Source organism: Phyllostomus hastatus, unplaced genomic scaffold (assembly GCF_019186645.2).
Source record: "Phyllostomus hastatus isolate PE091 unplaced genomic scaffold, TTU_PhHast_1.1 phas_scaffold_78, whole genome shotgun sequence".
NCBI classification, from domain to species: Eukaryota; Metazoa; Chordata; class Mammalia; order Chiroptera; family Phyllostomidae; genus Phyllostomus; species Phyllostomus hastatus.
In genome coordinates, this window is record NW_025334041.1 from 115,707,022 (window position 1) to 115,726,646 (window position 19,625).

The window sequence follows — 19,625 nt, forward strand, 5'->3', positions numbered from 1 at the left end:
TTTTTAAAAGAGAAGAAGGTGTTTTGCATGATGAGGCACTATACCAGGTGGGGCAAAAGTAGGTTCACAGTTGTTTGTATTGAAAATACAGTAATTAATAAATAATCATACAAGAACAAACTGCTTCCCATACTCACACCTGCAAACCTACTTTCGCCCCACCCTGTATATGACTATATAGAAGAAATCCACCTAAGAATACAAACTTAAAACCTCAGTAGCAATTGATTTATTTTATTGAATAAATTCACTTTACAGTTTTAGGGTGATGGAATCTTAGAATTTTATACTAAGATGACCCTTTCCTTCTAGAATTGCAGAAAACAAGTGCTCAAAGACTCAACCTATCATTTGATTAATGCACCTCCCCTTCTCATTTCTGTGGCATTAAGGACTTTCTCTAGTAGTTCAACTTTCCTGATTCTAGAAAAGTCATAGAACAGTACGAGGAACAAAGACATAAAAATCGATAAATAAATGATATTGTTTGTTAAGAATACAGCTTCAGTACTTCAGATGAGAAGATGACTGGTAGATTTTCCAATCATTGAATAATTTTGTTCTTGTCATTTTCCTCCCAGCGAAGAAGCTAATTGAAGGGGTAGGAATTTAATTACAAGTAAGGAAGGGTAAACTTTGTCCAGTGGTATCCTAAAAGAACTGAGAGCAGGGAGCCTAATGGGTTTTATAAAAGTAGCTGAAGATGAGTTGGATAGTCATCAATACTTAAAAACCAATACTAATACAAAAAAAAAAAAAAAACCCTAACTATTATCACTGACAATATCAACTTTACAAACATACCTGCAGAAGGCAGGTAACATGTTCCTCCTCCAGCCTCTGCTTAGTTAAGGCTTGTTCCACATCCCATCCAGAAGCTGTGGAGCCTGTCCCAAAGCCAGTCCCTTTGGCCCAATACAGCTGCTGTTCTTCTGTTGATGTAGGGTTATGAGAGCTTGATACCTGAGGCTTGTAACAAAACACAAAAATTTATTACTACTTGGTTTTACTTATCCTCAAAAATGTTTATCAGTAGGAATATAAATAGTTCAGCCACCCTGGAAAACAATTTGGAAATGGCTCAAAAATGAAACAAAGAATTACTATGTGATCCAGCAATTCCACTCCTATGTATATACCCAAAGAAATAAAAACTGACACTCCAATACATGTACACACATTTTCATAGCAAGATTATTCACAATAGCCAAAAAGTAGAAAGAAATACCCATGAATGGATGAATGGATGAACAGATCACAGTATATACATACAATGGAGTATTATTCAGCCATATGAAATAATGCTATGTGTTGTGTGGATGAACCTCAAAAGCATATGCTAAAATACAAGCACAAAGGTAACATATTATACCATTCCATTTATGTGAAATATCCAGAGTGGGCAAATACACCAAGACAGAACATGGGTTGGTAGTTACCAGGGGTTAGAGTAAGGAAAACTGGGGAACAAATGCTTGTATTTGGGGATGGGGGGGAGGTGCGCGCAGGCAGGAAGCCCTGACTGGGTAGTTCAGTTGGTCAGAGCATCGTTCTGATATACCAAGGTTGCCGGTTCAATCTCTGGTCAGGGCACCTATACAAGAATCAACCAATGAACACCTAAATAAGTGCAACAACAAATCGATGTTTCTCCCAATTCCTAATCAATATATAACATTTTAAACAAACAAATAAATGTCTAAAATATTTACTAGGAAAAAATGGGGTAAAGCACCTTAAGGCAGAAAAGAGCCAATGACTCAAAATTAAAGAGAAAATTGTGCAAAGAAGAGGGATGTGAGCCAGATTTTTCAGGGTGAATCTAATACAGGCACACACACACACACATCAGAACTCTATGATGGCGTCGCATGTTTTCAGTCACAGTAAGCAAGACCACTTCCATTTCTAGAAACAGTAATTAATTTCTTGTTAAGAATACAATGTGTACAAAAATACCGGGAATGAGGGACATATTAAAAATGTGAATAGTGTAGACAGAAAAGAAGTCTGAGACCTATTGGTTTTATAAAATAATTTCAAAATCTATGAAGGTCAATCCTTCGTTATTATTTTTGTGGATTATGATATTATTTCTGTAACATCAAACCTCCTTTAAAAAATTTCCATTAAATTTAGCATTCTAGTACCCTCAAAACACTGGCAATTAGGTATTACTTTACAAAATAATTTACATGTAATAGTGTACCCATGCTTTACGTTTCTTTTAATGGGAACATCTTCTAAAACTGAATATTTTCATAAATACTTTCACAAATTGATCTGCTATGTAGTTTTATGGATTTGTGACTAAGGAATTTCATCCTTCCCATTTTACAAGATAAACTGTTAAATGAATCACAAAGTGCTGTAATTATATAAATGTTTACCGGTAGATTAAGTTTACTGATAAAAACTGCTATTTTTTTCAAAGATCTTATTTGTTTATGTTTAGAGGGAGTGGAAGGGAGGAATGTCCGAAAGATGTATCAATTGGTTGCCCTTCACACGCCCCCAATTGGAAACCTGGCCTGCAACCCAGGCACGTGCCCTGACTGGGAATTGAACCCGGGACCTTTGGGGTTCATAGGCTGGCACACAACCCACTAAACCACGCCAGCCAGGGCAAAAGCTTTTTAAAAATTTCTGAATGTGAAGTATACACAACAAGAACACAAAGCAAATAGATCAAGTTTAATTAAATGCAAGCACTTATTTAACAGTGCAGATCAAGAATGAGATCACCGCATGTAAGAAACAGCCCTCATACCACCTCCTGTTTGTCACACCGACATTCCTCCTGACTTTTATAACCATTGTTTCCTTATTCTCTTTATAATTTTACTACCTAAGCATGAAACCCTAGTTACTATAGTTCCCTTTTGTCCAGTTTCTGAACATTATATAAGCAGAATCATGCTGTATATATTCCTTTATGCCTAGCATTTTAGTTACGCTCATGAATTAATCAAAACAGCTATGTGCTTGGCTGTATCTGTTTTCTTTCATTATCTTATAGTATAGAGTTCCACTACACAGCAGACCATTAATTTATCCATTCTACTATTTTTACACTATTTATTTCATTCATTCCATTATCTTTACATTATTGCAAATGATGACGGGGCAATATTTGTGTTGTTGTTTTTGAAATTTTACACATTCTGATGGGTGTGGAATTGTAGCGTATTATCGGTTTTCTGATAACCAATGAAACAGACTGCCTTTTCATATTTATTGGTTATTTAAATAGCCTCTTTAATGAAGTGCCCATTCTAGCCCTTCACCTATTTTCCTACTGGGTTTCCTACCCTTTCTCTGGCATTTTTTAAATTCTCTAAACATTCTGAATGTAAGTTCTTTATAAGACATACATAAACACAGTGCCCCATTCTGTGCTTCCAATTCCATTTTATTTCATTAAGCAACAAGTTTATAGTAGTGTTTCTTTTAAAAATAATATATACTTTATGAATAGAAGCCTTATACACACATATTTTGAGATTTATTCATGAATTTCTACTTCTGCTGCTATTCTAAAAATACCATTAATAAGGTCACTTTATGTTTGTACTGGGATACAAAAATAACCTCTTTTTATTAATTGTACCTGTATATTGTATCCTCCTTAAACTAGCTTATACCATTAGCTCTTTTGGAATTTTAATATAAGCATAACAAAATCATTTTGAAATAATGAGGCTTATTTTTTCTTTTATTCTTCTTCTCTTGCTATACTGGCTAGAACTTAACACTCAATGGTATGATTCTCTAAAGTTCAAGAAAGAAAAGGAAGAGGAATCACAGTTCAAACTCAGCATATCCCAGGTAATTAGAAAAGCTAATTAAGCTATTAAGTTATTTTTGTTTTTCAAGTAGACAAGTTGGCTAATGGTTTTCTGAAAGAGCCTAATAAAAAAGAGAACAATTAGTTCATAGATTCTCATTTAAATATTCTTTGCTTTAGGGGCAAAAAGGGAACACACAAGTGCCTGAAATATTAATTGCTTCATAAAAAACTATACTGCGTACTCTGTATATTTAACTTAGTTTTTCATCATCTAAAGGATGAAAACTGAACCCACCTCTGCTTGGTTGAGGCTAGAGTTTGGAACTCGTGGAGCGTGGTGGCTCAGAGCAGAGAGACAGACAAGGATGAGGTGCAGTGCCCCGATCTCCAGGGCCATCCGCCTGAGAAGCACACCGTCGTCAGTGGTCAGAGGGGTCGTGCTAAACAAGCTACGGAGGACATGGAAGGGCAGGGTTGGAAGCACATTGGCCGATGGAGACTGCAGAATATGACCTAGATTAAAAAGATATGACCAAAATTTACAATATTTTAAAAACACAATAAGGACCCATATACAGGATCACAAAAACTGACAATAGAAAATTACACCATTATATTTACTAGAAAACAACCCAAATACCACATATGTAATAGTGATAATTTAAAATTTAATAATAAACAATGTCTGGGAAAGCTCTATAAAACATCATCTCCATAAACCCAATAAGAGAAATATATTCATATGATAATATCTAGACTATGTTAAACTTATTATAAGCTAGAATTTAAAATCTAACAACTAAAAAAACACAAGTTTTTTACAACAGTGTGAAAATAATTGCTTGACTTGGAAGTAATTTCAATAATGAACAACAGGTAATGAGAGTAAAACTATTCTGTTTTGTTTACAAGATAGCTTTCTACTATATTTTAGCTAGAAAAGTGTTAAATGCAAAAAAAAAAAAAAAACAACCCATTGCCTTGTAAATACTGGATGAGACTCACTGCAAGAAGGGATATCAGAATTATGATTTTTAATAACCATTCACTGTATACTCATTAAAAATAGTCTGCAATGACACAAAGGCAATTCTATCTTTTCTGTTTAGGGTCACATTGACTGTCTCGTAATAGCGTTCTAAAACACAATGGTTCAACCTGACTGGTGTAGCTCAGTGGATTGAGCTCGGGCTGTGAACCAAAGGGTCACCAGTTAGATTCCCAGTCAGGGCACATGTCTGGGTTGCAGGCCAGGTCCCCAGTGGGGGCCTGGTTCAGAGGCAACCACACATTGATGTTTCTCTCCCTCTTTCTCCCTCCCTTCCCCCCTCTCTATTAATAAATAAATAAATAAATAAATAAATAAATGACAATGGTTCTCACCATTCTATCCACTTAAATTTTATTGTTTTTTAAACATTTTATTTATTATTTTTAGAGAGGGAAGGGAGGGAGAAAGAGGGAGAGAAACATCAATGTGTGGTTGCTGGGGGCCATGGTCTGCAACCCAGGAATGTGCCCTGACTGGGAATCGAACCTGTGATGCTTTGGTTCGCAGCCCGCGCTCAATCCACTGAGCTACTCCAGCCAGGGCAATCCACTTAAATTTTAAAAATCAGGTTAAGTAATTAGAAATTCCTGACCTAATAAGCATATATAATTTGTATATGAAACCAAACAACCAGAACTATTTATTAGGTAGTAGTTGTAATGGTTACAAAAACATTCAAAATATAGTCAACATTTTTGAAGAATCCCATTAATAGGAAAATAAAAAAGAAAAAGTATGCACTTTAAGTATTTGATAGCTTCAGAGTTACAGGATCTACAAATAATTTCAGTTTTATTAGATTAAATATACTTTGTAGTAGAGTCCAACACTACATTCTTTGTGAATGGCATGTGAAAGTTATCACCTTTATAATCAAAACCATGTAAGTCTAAAATAACAAAAATAAATAAACTTATAAATTTAATGTTCATTAATTGAAGAATTAGAGGTAAACCAAATGAAAATCTACTTGCTGGGCTATCCTAGCTGGAATTTTTATTTGTTTCTTTCTATTAAATAAAATGGTCATTCTCCTGGAAACAATCACCATAGTTTTCTATTATTATTCTATAGTACAGTATAGTATAGTATAGTATAGTATAAAATACATTGTTATTATCAGTCTGTTTCTCTTTAATCTAAATACTGCTACCAAATTCACTTTTTAAAAAAATATTCTCATCACATCACTACTTTTATTGTTTTAATAATAAATCTTCATAGCTATTCAGAATAAAATCTGAAGTTCTTTATAAGCCTTTCTATGATCTGCTATCAACAGCAGCTTTTAAAACGAGCTCTCAGTGCTGCTTTTTCACGCAAATTTTCGTCAGTCAACCTAACACTTCTCATACAGTCTGAGCATACAATATTGCTCAAAAGCATTCTTTCTTTCTGAAATAACTCATCTCAACCTCAGTTGACTGTGTATCCTTCATGGATCCACAAAAAACTGCTATATCACTTGATTAACTTCACTGGGTAGTAAGTCGTCTCACGCCTGAGAGGCTCCATAACACTGTATTTCTCTCAAGGCTTTTGTAACTTGCAGAAGCTATATGGTCCATACACATTCCTCATTGCTGTTACTGAAGAATACTAGCTCCTTGAAGGCAGGGTCTAAATACTTGACTGATCTCTAAATCCCTCCAAGGCCCAGCTGTTTTGAAAGCACTCAGGAAATATCTTTTGAATAAATAAAGAAATGAAAATGAAGATTTTAAAAGATTTATTATGTTTATTATTGGAACTAAGTTGCCAACAACAAATCATGTAGTAGTTTAACTACAAAAGAAGTAAATGATGAACAGGTAATAATCTGAGTAACTTTACACGACCCACCTATGTTAAGTTTCATAGTAATACTAAACACTTACTTCCTTCTCCATCATCTGTCACTCCCAACACCAACCGAAGAAGGCACTGGGCATGTTTCCTCTCCTTTAGTAGCACTTCGGCATAGCCCGGAAGACGAAGAAATAGTCCAAAAGCAGCCAAAGAATGGGCTGGTATAGGAGACATGGTCTGTACTGCTGACTTGATGGGTGGAGGTTCCGCTGCGATGGTTTCTGGTGCTTCATAAACCAATTCCCCTGACTGTTCAATGGTCACCCACTCAAACTGATCGCTATCCTTGGGCTTTTCCTGAGTGGTGGATGTTACAACCGGGGCACTCACCTAAAAGGAAACATAAAAAAAAATTTTTTGTTTAATTATTTGCATATTTCAATACCAGGTTCAAATTAATCACTTCAAATGATCTCTTTGAGCTATATGAAGATCAACAAAGGGACTTTTTTTTTTAAATAAAAAGCTTCCAAACATAGGAGTTACAGGATACCAGGAGTACAGTGGTATCTGTCAAATATCTCTGGTTTAAAGTTACCATTTTATCTTTTGTAAATAGTTGAGTAGATACTTTGAGACTATAGACACATCTTGTTTCTCACCAAACGTTGATCCATTACAACTAGTAATTCTGTAATTCTTGCCTAAAACAATAATTACTATGGTGGTTGCCAAATAGCGACTTTCTAATTCTATCATTCCTTCTACATTTATTAGTTATCACTGTACTGTAAACATTCCCTTCTTCTCCATGTATTTATTTATTAATTTATACCAGTATATAAAGGGGGACCCCCAAAAAGCGTATTTATCTTCTGGAAGGCAGGTCCCTTGTAGTACAGACTTCCCTTGCTGGGTGAGTGTTCTAGGAACCCATCTGTATCAGTGTACCAGCTAGTGTGAGAGACTGTATTTGGCTTCAGTGAATTTCTTTTTTTTTTTTTGAAGACTCTTTACAACGCATTTGCCCATTTCATGATGGGTGATTTACAAGCCCATCTGCCCACACTGTGCTGAGTGTTCAGCAGTTTTAGACCAAAAACAGCAGGAACCCCGTGCCCCGCCCAACCTATTAACCTAATATAGCCCTGTGTGACTTTTTTTGTTTCCCCAGATGAAAAAGTCCTCGAAGGGAAACATTTTGCTGATGTGGAAGAGGTGAAACAAAAAATGGCAGAAGCACTGAAGGGCATCAAAATCAATGAGTTCAAAAAGTGTTTTCAGGAACAGAAAAAAGTCTTGACAGGTATACTGCATCAAATGAAGAATACTTTGAATGTGACTAAACATATAAGAATGTATAAATAATTTTTTATAAATACATTATGGGTTATTTTTTGGTATCCTTCTCCTAGATTCTAATGTTATTCTATAGGTTATAAGATTCTATTATTTTATTTGAGGCCTGAATAGAATCAGACTTGGTTAGTATGACTCCCTTAAAGCAAGTTTCTGTATTCAGGCTGATCTAGTATATTCCCTACCCCAATCCTAGAATTTTTCCAAGGAGCCTAGGACCTGAGAATGTGATGTTAATCAGAAGTAGGATCTTTCCAGATGTAATCAAGTTAAAATGAGGTCATACTGGGTTAGGGCAGAACCCAAATCCAACGACTGGTGTCTGGAAAAGGAGAGATGCACACACATGGCCATGTGAAATGCAGACAGTAACTGCAGTGGTGCCACTATGAGCCGATGAATGCCATCAACTGCCAACAGCCACCAGAAGCTCAGAAGAGGCAAAAAGAATTCTTCTCAACAGCCATCACAGAGAGCATGGCTCTGTTAACACCTGATTTCAGAGTTACAGCTTCTTAAACCTTAAGAGAAAAATTTCTGTGTTTTAAGCACTCAGTTTGTGATAATTTCTTATAGCAGCCTTAGGAAACTGATGCAGGCACATATAATATACTAAGGACATGAAATGAGAATAATTTTCTCACCTTATTCAACAAGAACTTTGCATTTACAACTCACCATGCACCACACTCCCCCCATTAATAAGAGAATAACAGTAATATTAATGAAAAGGTGAAGAGGTTAAACTAATGTTTTATAAACTATCTAAAATAAAAATGGCACCTAAAAGAAAAGCGCAAGTTAAGCAAAAAGACGGTCTGCACTTAGACAGAAGTGTATATTGCTACTTCACTCTCCCATTTGCAACAATATCCATAAATTAGTATCACACCTAAAGAAGCACAGAAACAAAATGTTACAGTATGACAACCACAACATCAATGTAAAGGCTACAGTGTAATGAGTTTGGTAAATATGCTCAGTCTTCAACATTTCTTCAGTACCAATTAATTTACACACTTATACAATACTCAGAGACTAAGTGAAACAGTACTTCCAAAAGGTTAATATAAGTTAAAAAAATATTTCTCGATGAAGCTGGGAAAAAAACTTATAAATGAAAAAAACAAACAAAAGAAGAAAGGGCTTTATTTGCCATGAAATGATGTATTCAACTAGGAGTCCTATCTTACCTGCTGAATTACTTCTGGATAGAGCATGGGAAGTCTTTCTGCAATAAGAGCCAGTCCACCCATTCCTGCAAACACTTGTAACGGTGACTGAATGGGACAGGTTTCGAGCAAAGATTCGTCCAGTATCCCGTCCATACATTCATCACTTGGAGTGAGAGCCTCATCTTCTGGACAGCTACCAAGTAAATCTCCATGATCTAGAATAAAATAAAAATAGGTAAGAAAGAATGTTTTTACAGTACTATTGCATTTACAAAGCAGATATTGTCGTCATCTCTTTCATCAACAAAAGAGCGTAAGCATCTTATGTGATTCAGGTATATCTATATAAAGGTAGATGAGACAAAAGTGTTTAAATGGCTTCTGATGTTGCCTCCTATAGCCTTGCTACTGAAAGTATGGCCCAGAGGCCAGTATCTTTGGCACTGCCTGAAAGCTTTTGAAGTATAGAATCTCAGGTCCCATCCTAGACCCACTGAATAAGGGATCTACATTTTAATGGTCTGTAGGTAATTTATAATCATATTGAGAAACACTGTCTTGTAGGTCTAGTGGTTAGTTACATTCTATGTGAAATTAAGCAAGTCATTAGAGATTCACAACAAATACTACGTGTATACATGTTAGGCTCTAAAGTACCCAATTAGGAAAATTTGAATAACGACAAAGACTTCTTACTGAAAACTAAAAATTATACCATATTGGCTTAGCTTTGGATCACTCACAAAGGCAAATCAAAAGGTCAATTTTGGTTCAATTATTTAATAATAATTAAATATTGAACTTTGAGGGGAATAATGTTTGAGCATAAAATACCACTTCATGTTATCAGAAAGCTGAAAATACTGAATTGAGATTCTCACTTTGATTATAAAATGGTAAGGCACACAGCTCATGCAGAAATGTTAGAAAATCAAAGCACACGTGCTTATAAAATAAGTGGTACTATAGTACGAATTAAGATTAATTTCCAATGGAAAAATGGCAATTTTTTATATTTACAAGTAACTCAGTCATAAAGAAAAATACTTTTATGTTAAGTTGATGTAAAGAAAAACAAAGGTAAATTAAGTCACCAGCTCTAGAAATCCCTGACTCCTCAGATTATAGACTGCATTTTTTAAAGGATATCATACACTTACCTTTTTCAGGGTGTAGTCTTTTAAAAGAATCTGTTTTGGACAGACTGGGGTCTGTGATAACTCTCGACCCCAATTTAACAGTCAGATCTACTGAACGGTAACCCTGAGGAAGCTTCCGGTCATACAGGAGAGTCAAAAGTTGAGCGAGGGTCATTTCAGGAGGCAAGGGCTGGCCTAAAAGTGACAGAATTAAGTTAAACCTGGAATCCAAGGAGACATTTATGATTCAATTTACTCAATTACTTAATGTTTTTACTAAATTATGGGTAGGAATTTGATTCTGACTCCAAATTCAGAACAATTTAACATCAGCCCACGGAAAGTTTACAAAACTTAAAGTCTATTTCTGATGTATGTGAACAATAAATGATGCCTGTGGAAGTTAGTCACTAACCAACCCCACCAAGATCCTCTGAGGCACAGCAAATAGAAACGAAGAAACAGACATTCCTATAAATCTGTGGTTGGTAAAACTTTTTCATAAAAGGCCAAATAATAAATATGCCAAGCTATGGAGGTCATACAACCTCTGCCGCAACAACTAACTTTATAATTATGGCTATGGACAATACATAAATAAATGGAGTTAGCTCTATTCCGATAAAACTTTTTTTTTTATTAAGAAAAAGGCATCTAGTCCACCACCACAGTTTGCTGACCCCTGCTATAAATCAACCATGTAAAGCTAAGGAAGAAAACCCATTCAAAGTTAGTTAGAAATTTGATTGTAACGATACAGCACAAAAACAGAGATAAAATAAATGGGTATCACTATGACCAATACAAAGTATACTAGACAAAGAATATGTTTTAGCTGGGCAGAAAATATTGCTTAACTATCTATCAGTGATACATTTAAGAGCTTTATTGCTGGAATTAACGATTTAAAATTTGCCTCACAATGCTTCCTATATAACTTGTGAATGCTCCAAAACATTACTATCACTGATTACTCCATAGCACAGTGACAGCAAAAGTCAGGAGGCTAGGAAAGCATAAGTATGCAATATTACAGTGTTAAATGTTCCTCAGTTCTCTTGGAACTGCATGAGCAAAGTCAGTAATTCATTTATCTCATCAATAGCACCTGCTTAAATATGACACTGGTTATCACACATGATTTATATAACTGTAAGAGTCTTAAAATTTCCGAGGTATTTCAGCATTATGGACATTACCTGCCAACAGCTTGTGGAACAGGTGGAACACTGGGACGGTGATGATTTTGTTGGCCGTCTCTGCTGCCGAGGAAGCGCTGCCCACCTTATCAGGCACTGCCCTCCCTCTCCGGGACGGGGGGCGAGGTGGGGTGGCGGACACGGCACGCTTAGATTGGGATTTCAGCCCTGCATGTAAAAATCAGTAAGATTCAATGTGGTCAACACAGTAATGAAGTAAAAGTGTATTTCTATGATATTTTGATAAAGCACCACATTCCTAACCAAAATATAGAAATGTTTCTTCTAACTTAACATCTGATCTCCCGATTCTACTTGTCCTTCACGAGACTCCACAAGTAATTTTGGCTGCACTTGTAACTATTTTCCAAGAAGGTAAAAAATGTTGTCCACTACTCTATTCTATGAGATACCGATGAGCACCCATTTACTAGAAAGTAGTTTGTACAAATATGTGTAGGAAATCTTCTGTCCTTAATTTTTCTGACAGAACGGATTAAACTGAATCAGAGGCCTACTATCAGAGGAATAAGGCGAGCTTTCTCTTTGGAAAGAAAACCATCACACCTATGTCAAGGAATGTATGTTCCCAAATTACCAGTTTTCTTAGCTGTTTTTTTATCTTGCACCTAATAGTAAAAATTCATTTTCAACCAATGTTCTTTCAATTATTTTCATTTTCTAATTTTATGTAAAGAATAAACACATCATAAATGACCACTGGTGAATACTTTTTCATTTTGCTTTTTTAAAACAAGGAAGTTATACAAAAATTCCTTAACACAGTGGGTTTGTAACAGTACAATTCTCTGTACACTGTTAAGCTGAAATGCGCTATCTAAACTATTCTCATACCTCCCATATCTAATGACATACTGTAAGCTTTGGACATAACGTAAGTTTAATAAGTCTACTGCCAAAGAGTAACAGATTTCAGGTGTAACAGTTTTATACTTGGTATTAAGACATCATTATAAGTCAGCCATTTGCATTAATACTTTAGATTACATGAAGTTCCTATAAATATAAATTGTTACACTATAGAGAAACCCAAAGAAAATCAAAATTATAAAAACAGAAAGCATACCTGAAGCAACAACAACACTATAGTTGTCCTGAAATCCATTTTCTGCCTTAACTTTTTCTTTCTCTTCATGGTTTTTCTTTTCTTTGTCATCTTTTTGCTCACTGATTAGTTTAGCAGTGATACTTGGTGTATCTGTAAGAAAACATTACATAAAATACATTGCTTTTCAAAGTCCTTAAGAAGGGAAGTGATAAATATCTCAAGGGGAGATTATCTAAGATTGTATTATCACTACTTGTAGGTAAATGGATGTAGAAGAAATACTATGAGACGAAGTCTGATATCCTGTCCTAGCTAATATCAATGAAAGGGCCTAACCACGGTTCTTAGCCAGCGTACTGAAAATCCAATCTCTAGAAAATAAACGTATTACTTATACAGGCAGTGGAAACCATTACCATGAAAACTTGTTTTCTTTTAGGTATAATTCAATCTGCTTGCCACCTAAATCTAATTTGTTCCTCCCAGCATGCATATCAAGGAAGACTATTATTTTCAAAAAAAGAAAACAGCCTTAGAAAGGTCACTGCAAACCTGTAAGGGCAAACACGGAAGTCAAGCCTACGCCACAGCCTCCCATTAGACTCACAGTTACTCCACAAACAGTGTAATGAAACAAATGTCAATTAATGGAGATTTCCTATTTTGCTATTTTTATTTAGTTAGAAATCTCATATGACAATGTAATGTACTTAAAAATGACATCTAAGTACTTTCATAGTTATCACTCTCTGAATTAATATTTTCTTTTATTACATTGGAATATGGCATGCTATTGAAAATCATGAAAAAATGGAGACCATATATAATATGATTTAACCTTTAAGAAATCCAAATAGCTCAATGAACTTTTATGATATTAGAAATGTTTTTCACTAAGTTGATAGGATTAATATAATTTTTCTTTTCACTTTTACAACAACACAATTATGATCCAATGACTTATTATGTTTAGAAAGGCAAAATGGTCATAGGATAAAACCGCATCTTTTGTACTATTTCCCTATTTTAAAGCTTTCTTTAAGTATCTGAAAATGTCCAGTAATCTCAATTTTTAGAGATTCTTCCTAACTACAGATTGTGTTTAGACAGGTTCTGCTTTTGTGAAATTAAAAAATTCTGTAAACACAAAAATAATAAATACACAATAAAACAATACATTTTATTTTCATACAAAAACAACCAAGCAACCTGAAATGGCAAAAATAGTTACACAAATATGCTAAGTGAAATAAGCCAGTCAATGCAAAAGACAATTATCACATGCTCTCATTTATAAGTGGAATCCAAAGAACAAAATAAGCTAGCAAACAAAATAGACACAGAAGCATAGATACATGGAACTGAATGGCAGCTGTAGGGGTTGTGGAGGGGGACTGAATGAAAGATGGCAAAGGGATTTGCCTAAGAACATGTATGCATTACCCAGGGACACGGACAATGATATGGGGATTGACTGATGGAGGGAAACGGGTGGGGCTGGGTGGACATGGGCAAAGACAGAAAAAACAGAGACGACTATAATGTCATAAACAATAAAAAAATAGTTACACAGGGCAGAATGTAATATTGAAGTAATTAAAACACACAATTAACACAGCATAATCAAATAGGAAAACATGTAAAGATAATTAAGTGATTAGAATTTATATAATGTTATCCCATTCACAAAATTAAAAGGTACCACTAAGAAAACAAAGACAAACTAAGCAAACAAGTAGAACAGGAACCGAATGACAGAAATGGAGATAAGAAGCATAATTGGTAGGTACAAAATAGACAGGGGGAGGTTAACAATAGTATAGGAAATGGAGAAGCCAAAGAACTTACACGTATGACCCACGGACATGAACTAAGGGGGGATGGGGATGCCAGAGGAAAGGCGAGTTCAGGGTGGAGCGGGATAAAAGGAAAGAAAAAAATGGGACAACTGTAATAGCAAAATCAATAAAATATACTTTAAAAAAAGGAAACAAGAAAAGGTTTCTCACTTTCTCTTTAAAATTGTTCTGGTTTGCATTTCCATTCTGGCCAAGATAAAATAAAGACCAGATTTACTCTCCCATCTGAAATAACTAGAAATTAAGAAAGTATATGAAATAATAGTTCTCAGACCCTGCAAATCAAGAAGGCAGGGCAGTGACAGCACGTGAGGAGAATCGTATCAGGTGAAGCCTAGGATCACTCCAGCTTATTGTCCGGGGCGTTTCCCAGGCCACAGCTCAGCACAACCCAGGTGTCACCTAAGGTGAGGGTACAGAGCTGGGTCACCAGGAAGACAAAGGCAGCTGGATGCAGTTTGCAAGGCACAATGCCAGGAGGAAAAGATCATAGTACACAGTATAAATTATCCCAAATTTTAAAACATAGGGGAAAAAAATGAAACAGCTTCAGTGAGTTGTGAGCAACTTCAAGAGGCCTAATAAATCAGAAATGGAATCACCAAAGGAGGGGAGAGAAATGAGTAGAGAGAAAACAAAGGTCAAAAATGTCTGAATTTGATGAAATGTATAAACCCACAGATTCAAGAAAGTCAATAAAGTATAATAATAAGAAACATGAAAAAAACTGTAAGGTATAATATACTACTCAAATTGCTTAAAACCAATGGTAGAAACTTATCATAGCAAAAATACTGACACATAGCCTTTATTATTTGAAAGCAGTATTCTCAAAAGCTCTAGGAAGTAGGTAAAATAACAGATCAAATTTTGGATCACATGTTTTAATACACGTTGATAAAATATGTACACACATGTAATACATCAAAATATACTGGCTATAGATCAAAGATCATAAACACACTTTCACAGGACCAAAACATAGGTAAATAGAGGTTAAATTCAGCATTTTTTTTTTATGTTTTCTCAAGAGGACTTTTTGTTGAACTTTGTACTAGGACACAGTGTTTCCAAAGCAATCAGTTTATTTTTTTTTAATTTTAGGTAACAAATGGACCTTATGTATCAAGTAGACTAAATAATTGAACATGATATTTAAGCAAAAAGCTTTCTTTTACATTAAGATAAACAAAGCATGTTAAATTTCCAATTATTTCACAATATAGTATCTAAGCTTTTCCGTTATCAAGTTAATCATATGAAATCTCAATAATTGAAAATCAGAACTCTTCCCTACTTCCTCCTCCCTTTATTTTATTTCTATTTTTTTTTCTTCATCTTAAAAAGGACAGTTTCAGGGATCTGTAAAAAAAGAGTTCGTAAAATCTGGCCCTGGCCAGGTGCTCAGTTGGTTAGTGTCAAACTGACATATCAAGGTTCTGGGTTTGATCCCCAGTCAGAGCACATGCAAGACTGAACCAATAAATGAATAAATAAGTGGAACAACAAATTGATGTTTCTCTCTCACAAATCAATAATTTTTTTAAAGTTTGTAAAATTATCAGAAAAGTAGTTGTAACAGATAAAGTGGACATTTTTAAATAGAAAAAAATGTTATATATACATTTATATAGTATTCTACCATCTTATTGAGTAATTTGTGAAAAGATAATAAAAGAATTACAAATTTATGCACACACTTGCATTAGATACACTACTAAAACTGGAAAAGAATCTTTTCAACCTTATTTTCTCACTGAGATCATATCCACTCCCATGGTTTAACTTACCATTTATATATGGTAACAACTCCCAATCTCTTAAACCCAATTTTTTATTTACAGCTGATAAACAGACATCAACAGTTTTTACTAAGATCCTGTTAACTTCCTTCAGTTGTCAGTGTTCTTAAAAACTTAGGCATTCCCTCCAATGTGTAGAAACATATTTATATTTACATTAAAACATAAACAGTTAAATTTCCAGCTTGTTTTTAAATCTGACAACATACATAAGACCATAAATACTTCAAAGGATAGATTATGTGTCTTCTTCACTATTATTGGGTTGGCCAAAAAGTGTGTTTGGCTTTTTCTGTAAGATGACTATAGTAGTTGGATGTCCTCAACTTCATTCCAAACAACTTTGTTAGACTGTATTTTGACAGCTGTTATGTCAGCGGGCGTTTAAAAAAACTTACCAAAATTGGTGAATTTTTGTGTATCCATTTTAATATCGAAAATGGAAAAAAATCTGCAACATTTTGGCATATGTTTTATTACTTCAAGGAAGGTAAAAACACAACTGAAACACACAAAAAAGGTTTGTGCAGTGTATGGAGAAGGTGCTATGACTGACAGAATATGTCAAAAGTGGTTTGTGAAGTTTCATGCTGGAGATTTCTCTCTGGAGAATGCATGGTCCGCAGTCAGATAGACCAGATGAAGTTGATAGTGCTCAATCAACCTTGAGCGTGGGAGATAGCCACTGATGTACTTAAAATATCCAAATCAATAAAGTTATTGGTGAAAATGAAAAATGTCTTTTATTTTACAGAAAAAATATACAGACTTTTTGGCCAACCCAATACATCCCTAGTACAAACTACTGTGCTTACAAATAGCAAATACTCAATACTTCACTGATTAAGATTTCTGAGGGGCAATGAACTCAAACCATCCACAGATGATCTGCATTCTGCCATCAAAAACTATGTTTTTCTAAGTTAATGAAAATTATTTAAAGGCACCATGTGAGAGCTTTTGAAATACATGTAAGAAATAATGGGGAAAAGTTTTGTCTGCTTTCTTAACTATTATAAGCAATAAAGTCACCAACCAATTATACCTACTTATTTTCATCTTCTAAACACTCATTTATTCCCTAGATTTACTAAATGTTTATTACTGTCATCCAAGTTAATGTTATGGAATTTATCTAATATAAAATACTCAAGTGGCTTATTGTGAGAAAATTCTATCAACAGCTTCCCACAGCTTATCTACATATCCAACTACCATTCTGTCATTGCTACACACAACACACACACACCAAACAAAATAAAGGGGCTGAAATGTATTGCACATTTTGTTTTGTTCATCGGCTACTTACTCATGCTTCACAATGTGAAGGTATCTTGACCTTTTCTAGCCATTAAGTGGTTGGTGAGTGAATGAATACAGTGGAAGAATAGTGATAAAAGTAATAAAATTCCAAATACATTTAACACAAGGTTAAAGAAAACTTAACGTTTAAACCTGACTTGCCTGACACTCTGTCGAGAACTTCCGATAATGTTGTTGACACTGGCAAGTGAAGCGTACGGAACTTGTGGCCGGCTCCATACATTGGGTGCTGGATGACGTGGCTGGTAGCATTGATTCTACCTTTGTACAGCTGAAAAGTCAAAAAAAAAAAAAACAAAACAAGATGTAATTTTTTGAGATATATATGATCACCAAAAAATTTCAAAAGCACAAAGGAATAAAAAGTTCAACAATGCATACAAAACATAAAGAGTTTGTTTTATGGGTTTATTTAAATATGTCACATTTATTTGTCATGTGATTTGTTGGTCAAGTTTTGCATTAGCACTTCTGTACCTAACATGTTACTTTGCTCCAAATTAAATTATAATATTCAAGGTAATGTATAAATCAGGTTATTCTAGGCACAAAGAGTTATCTGAAAGAGATTTTTAAGTCATATCATGAAGCATAAAACTTGTTCTAATTTTAGTTTCCCTTATTAGAAATTAGGGAAACTGAACATAGAAATAACTGCAAACTCTGGTATGAAATGATAAAGTATCTTTACAGACAGCTAATTATTATAATTTAACTATTAAATACTTACTGGACAGGGAGACTGAAGAAACATGGTCACTTTCTCATCCTCCAGCATCAACTGCAAAAATAACCTACGTACAAACCCCGAAATGTTCCCTGATGTAGGAAGGTTCCCTCTTTGAGGAGATGCCTGAAATAGTTCACAGAGAACCTGGCAAGGCAAGAGTTATAAAGTTAAATGTGGTGTTAATTTGCACCTTTTTATTTTAAATGAAAAAAGAAAAATTAAGAATGTGAATTAAAAATGTATTTGAATATATCAAATAAGCAATTAAAAATACATTATTTCATCCTAAAATATATGAATATAGAAATAGGTAAGAAGTTAAAAGTGCAACAAAAATTTCTGTGGATAAGAGATTACTACTGTAGGGTTTTCACATAATAGCCAGCATAATCAATTTACTTTTAACTTTAATATCAATGTGGTTATAAGAAAAACATATTTACATTATGAAAAAAACACATTTAAGATCTAAAACCAAGCCTAATCCGGAAGCTGGCAGATGATAAATAGGCCAGAAACACCAAGTTTCATGCTATTCAAAGGCCCAAACCAAATTTTCAAATACCATATCCATGGCCTTAGTTTTAACAAGCATTTCCTTTTAATTAGGCACATTAAGCAGATCTACTTTCCCAATAATTAATTACTTTACACAGTAAAGTATCTTGCTCTTCTTAATAAAGTTAAATCATTCAGTATTTTTGAAAATTATGATAGCTATCCTTCTAGATGTTAATAAAGTTTCACCTGAATAAGCACTAGCAAGTAAAAAAGGTGAAAAAAGAAGCTGATGCCTACCATGTCTCAGACAAACTTTTTGCTAGGTAGCTGATATACATTATAATATTTAACTCTCTTAAAAAAATCTTTGAGCCAAGTATTACTAACCCCATTTTATGTCAAACAGCTTGTTAAAGCTAGAAATAAATATGATGGAGCAGAATCTAGCAAAAAGCAGCTAAAATTGCTTTTGAATAATTCCAGCTTTCAAGATTTTTGGCCCCATATACTTAACAAAACAGAATCATCTTTCACATTTTTACATGTGACATTTTCATATGCCACAGCCTCCCATGTAAAGTGTACTCTGTCTTCTTCCCTGAAGCAAACCAACACTTGTGGCAATCCACTTACTACAAACCGCAATGCTTCGATGCAGAAGGGGCACTCAGTGACCACCTTCAAGTGGCCAACGCTGTTCCAGCAGCTAAAGTGTTGGTTTTTGGGTCTGTTCTTTTCAATTGGGGGAGTATTTAAAAAGGATGAGTAGATGGCCTACACCTAGAATTCCCGTGACTTTGTCCATTATCTCATCGAAAAGAATAACTGATTTACGTGACA

General features: G+C 34.6%; 1 protein-coding gene across 8 annotated transcripts in view; it reads right to left on the reverse strand.

Annotated features, from left to right (window-relative positions):
* BIRC6 (baculoviral IAP repeat containing 6) overlaps positions 1–19,625 on the reverse strand; it is a 199,318-nt gene that overhangs the window by 44,125 nt on the left and 135,568 nt on the right. For all 8 annotated transcript variants that reach the window (XM_045827786.1, XM_045827785.1, XM_045827789.1 and 5 more), the window contains exons 56-64: positions 18,285–18,428; positions 17,696–17,825; positions 12,589–12,720; positions 11,502–11,669; positions 10,324–10,497; positions 9,182–9,378; positions 6,719–7,019; positions 4,086–4,303; positions 805–969 (exon numbers count right to left, since the gene is read on the reverse strand). In XM_045827786.1, the coding sequence (XP_045683742.1) occupies positions 805–969; positions 4,086–4,303; positions 6,719–7,019; positions 9,182–9,378; positions 10,324–10,497; positions 11,502–11,669; positions 12,589–12,720; positions 17,696–17,825; positions 18,285–18,428 (1,629 nt within the window). The remainder of the gene's footprint in view (positions 1–804; positions 970–4,085; positions 4,304–6,718; positions 7,020–9,181; positions 9,379–10,323; positions 10,498–11,501; positions 11,670–12,588; positions 12,721–17,695; positions 17,826–18,284; positions 18,429–19,625) is intronic.